This window comes from Humulus lupulus, chromosome 8 (genome assembly GCF_963169125.1).
Source record: "Humulus lupulus chromosome 8, drHumLupu1.1, whole genome shotgun sequence".
Classification (NCBI taxonomy): Eukaryota; Viridiplantae; Streptophyta; class Magnoliopsida; order Rosales; family Cannabaceae; genus Humulus; species Humulus lupulus.
The window spans coordinates 21,433,774-21,438,040 of record NC_084800.1 but is presented as its reverse complement, the minus strand read 5'-3'; the positions used below and the strand labels follow the sequence as shown (position 1 = coordinate 21,438,040).

Here is a 4,267-nt window from a genome sequence, read left to right as displayed (position 1 = left end):
CCAACCACACCTTCCATGACCAAACAAAAACCAGGGTTGTTTGGCAAGATTCCAAAATGGCGCATATGAATGACAGTAATGGAGATGTATCTATATAGGTGACTTCAGAAAAGAAGGGATAAAATGGTGTTAAACTGTCGATGCTCAAAATTCCCACAAAACTATGGAAATAACCTGTTCCACGATTCTCCGAGAAAACAACTGAAATATGTAATTTATTTAAGAGTATATTTCATATCAAGAAATACGAGTCCCCATATATCTCATATATTAATAATAGGCCAGCTATAAAACTGTGTCAAACATTCTATGCAGTCTCAGTCTGGACCCAAACTGAAAGTTCAACACTCCCAAACACTAAAACGGATTTAAGCTACAACAAAAAGGGGTACGTCTATGACTCTGCTACAAAAGGGGCATAACATTCCCGAATTCTAAACAGCTTCCTTTTAATATGTTTGCAATTAAAGATAACAGTTGCCATAGATAACAGCAAACTTCATGAGAGAAAATATCCGCAGATGAACAGGGGGAGCACCTTTAACTCATCACTCATCAGAAGCCTTGGGAGAATTCTCTGGTGTATTCAGAACCGTAGAAGCCTTCCCTTTGTATGCAGTTACAGCCCCACGAAACTCTTCCACTACAGAGGGATCTTTGAATTTCAAAGCATATGTAGAGAAACCGCCTGCACCTTCACTATTACTGTTCACACAGGCAAAGGATACGCCCTTCTTGTCCATACTTGTGAGCTTTATGTCTGGGAAAAGACTAGCATTCAAGATTAGCCTGTAATTTCCCTTTGTTCTCATGAGAAGTCTGGCCTTGTCCTTGGCAGGTTTTGAAACGTTGATCTTGAGTTCACCCTTTCCACGTTCTTTCCAGCCACCCTCCATAAATTCATACAAGGCAGAATCAGCATTGAAAGCAACTTCCTCATTTTCTTCCCCTGTCTCAACTTCAACCTCTTGCATTGATGGAAAACCACTTCCTTCACTCTTAGATACAGCAGATGTGCTTGACGTGCCGAAAAGGGAAGAGTTTCCATTGTTAGTGAGACCAAGACCAAAAGAAGGTTGGTCAGTTTTTGATCCAAAAAGCGAAACAGAACTTGTGCCAAATGCAGATCCATCCTTTGCAATAGAGCCAAAGGAAAATGTAGACGAGGAAAATCCAGTTCCAGAAAGATTCGTAAAAGCATTTTGGCTACTTGAAAGCTGTTGAAATGAGCTCAAAGGAGTGCTTTCTACACTTGGGTCTGCATTTTCAGTCTTGTCATCTTTCTTATCGTCATTCCCACTCTTCTCATCGTTCTTATCGTCATTCCCACCCTTCTCATCGTTGTTTTCAGTCTTATGTTCGATTGGAGCTGGTTCATTATCTGTAACAGGTTTCACTTCATCAATGGCAGTACTACCTTTCTCCTCTACAGCAGATTCTGCATTAACCTCCCCCTCGGTGTTGGCCTCAACCTTACTCTCCACTTGAACCTCAGCATCATTATCCTGGACTTCGGACTGCTTATTTTCGTCATCTTTACCCTTCTCATTCTCAGCACTGGTTTTTGGCTGTCCATCTACATCACCTGAAACTGTTTTCTCACCAGCAGCTTGTGCTTCTGCCGTAGGAAGCAACCTGATCCCTGCAAAAGGATTGGAAGAGGGAGCAGAGGGCTGGCGGCGAACTTTGACAATTCTTCTTGTTGCCAAGACCTCCTCACTGGCTCTTTTGAATGTTCCACTTTCTTGTTCGGAAGCATCATCGTCATCATCAAGACCTGGGTTATCTCGAGAGATTTCCCTTCCTGCAGCCCTCTTCTTTGAGGGTGGAAGAGCATTTTCCGCATCCCCCATGAACGAAATGTCAAAAAGAAACTAGAATTTAATTTTCACTTGTCTTGAGGTTCCAGGACACGCAGATCTCTGTAAAGTAACACAATATATTTGCAAACAATTACCAACAAACAAAACCAGAAGCAAAGACAAGTAGAACACTATGCCCACTATTTTGTGATTTTTCTATTGTTTCAATGAAAAAGTTTTCTTGAGCAATTGGAAAAGAAAAGTTCAATTATATGTTTCGAAAAAATTGACAAAAATAGCATTAAAATAAGTAGCCCAAGTTACGCATTCCCCAATTTCCAGCAAAAATATATCTTAACAATCAGTCCTGGTTCTTCTGTTAACCTTTTCAATTCCAAGTTTCAAACCATGAAGCACAAGAACTAAACCCATTCCTCAGCTCTGATTCTTAAAATGTTTACAATCCAAAAACTTGTCATGCAAACTACGAAAAAAACAAGGGAAGATTTTAAAAATGATCCATTCCTATGAAAATAGAACTAAATTATGGGGAAAATGAAGCCAGTCATCTCAGCAAATTTTGAGAAGATAACAGTTCGGTGCGATAAAGACACACACAACAAGGAGTTAATAATTAAGACACCAATAACCATATCATAAGACAACAAATACTAATACTCAAAATTCTAGCACATGCACATATTAAAATGATATATAATAATATGAAGGAATCCAGTCTCATCTCTAGAGCCGAAACCCAGTTTATACAGCGACCGAGGTATAATAGGGTTTCATCCCTAGCTATAATCGAAAGTACAGCCAACCTAGGGTTTAAGCTCACTAAATTTCTTTCAAATTAATTTCATTTCGGCAATTTTCCTAGTAACTAAGTAAAGGGTGAGACGTAAAAACCCCAGATAATCCATATCATAAAAAACATAACGAACCAATCTATAAATAAATAAAAATCACGGAGGACAAAAAAATAAGCTTCTCCAACAAAGGATGAAACGAATCAAATTCTTCATAAGTTCAGCATTAAAAAAAAAAAGTGGGATTGGAGTCGGGACTTACCGAGAACCAAGCTGAAGCAGAAGAAGAAGCTAATAAGAGTTTGAAGAAAGGGGAAATTTTCTTAAGAGAGAGAGAGAGAGAGAGATCGAGAAGTTAATGGGGGCTTGGTTTGGTTTTCTATTTTAAGAATATATTTGTTTTGTAATTATATAATGGAAGGGTTTGGATGTGGTGGTGGAGGGACGAGGGTTTGGTTTTACGGTTTCAGGGGTGAGCTACAGAAGAGAAGAAAGAAGAGTGCAGCTGCTATGTGATTTTTTGTGCGTAATGAATAAGGCTTTTTTCTTTAACCGTGTGTTTCATGGGATTTTCATCCTACTATCTTTTTTTTCGACACGTGTCTGTTTAGGGTCTGATGAACCATACTTTAGTTCTGTTGAGGCCATTTAGTTGGGCTTTAAGTCCAATGGAATCAAGATTGAACTAGGGCAAGAACCAAAATGACTTTTTAATGTTGTGTGAAAGTAAGTAAATGTACATATTTTTAATTTTGTAGTAAAATAATCTAATTATCTATTTAATATTATATATTACCAAATACACTCTTTAAATATTTTAATATTATAGTATATGTATATTAGTTTTGTTTAATTAATTTTTATTTTAAAATTATTTTGATTTTTTTTTCGTTTTTTATGGGTTGTTGAATAATATACCACAAAATATATATACTGAAAAATAATATACCATCAAAACTTATAAAATTATTACTAAAAAATGTATATATTATGCTAACAAAGTTAAATACTTCCATTAAAATATATATATCATGATACAAAATTTTATACTACCACTATGTATAATAAAATAGAAATTAAATATCACAAAAAAAAATTATATACCATACCACAAAAAACATGTACACTAATTGGAAAATAATATACCAACAACCTAAAAAAAACTTAAAAAAACAATATAACTTTAAAATAAAAATTAATTAAACAAAACTAATATATATACCACTATATTAAAGTCATACAATCCTAAATAAATAAATAAATTATAAAAAATGGCAATTTAGGTAATCAACAATGTAAAATGGTCATTTATCTACAATTTTAAAAATGAGGACATTAGCTTCTTGATGACTTTATTTTGAGTCATTTCCTATAATTTCTCATTGTACTAAACAATATCCTCTACATAAAAAATAAAAAATAAAAACTATATTGGATGAGTTCCACATGGGAAATTTGAGTTTCTATGCTTATGCTTAATGTGGGCATTCTAATCATTTCAAAATAATGTCAATTCATTTGACTATACCCAAAATATCCATGCCATTTTTTCTCCTCCAAATTTTGAGTCTTTATTCTCTATCACTTTCTCTCTATTCTCTATTCTCTCACTTTCTCTCTCAGTGATTCTTCCACCCACAACGCCTCCCTCTC

The 4,267-nt window shown here is 35.2% G+C and overlaps 1 protein-coding gene across 1 annotated transcript; it reads right to left on the bottom strand.

Moving 5' to 3' along the window:
• Positions 1–230: 230 nt before the first annotated feature.
• On the bottom strand, positions 231–3,134 carry LOC133796068 (nuclear pore complex protein NUP50A-like). The gene is made up of 2 exons (XM_062233547.1): positions 2,877–3,134; positions 231–1,922 (listed from the first exon to the last, which is right to left on the bottom strand). Exon 2 carries the CDS (start codon positions 1,851–1,853, stop codon positions 549–551), a length of 1,305 nt encoding a protein of 434 aa, XP_062089531.1. The 5' UTR covers positions 1,854–1,922; positions 2,877–3,134; the 3' UTR covers positions 231–548.
• Positions 3,135–4,267: the final 1,133 nt, after the last annotated feature.

Bases quoted from the DNA above. Each gene is read 5' to 3' on its own strand.
- LOC133796068 (XM_062233547.1), bottom strand. From the start codon at position 1,853: ATGGGGGATGCGGAAAATGCTCTTCCACCCTCAAAGAAGAGGGCTGCA.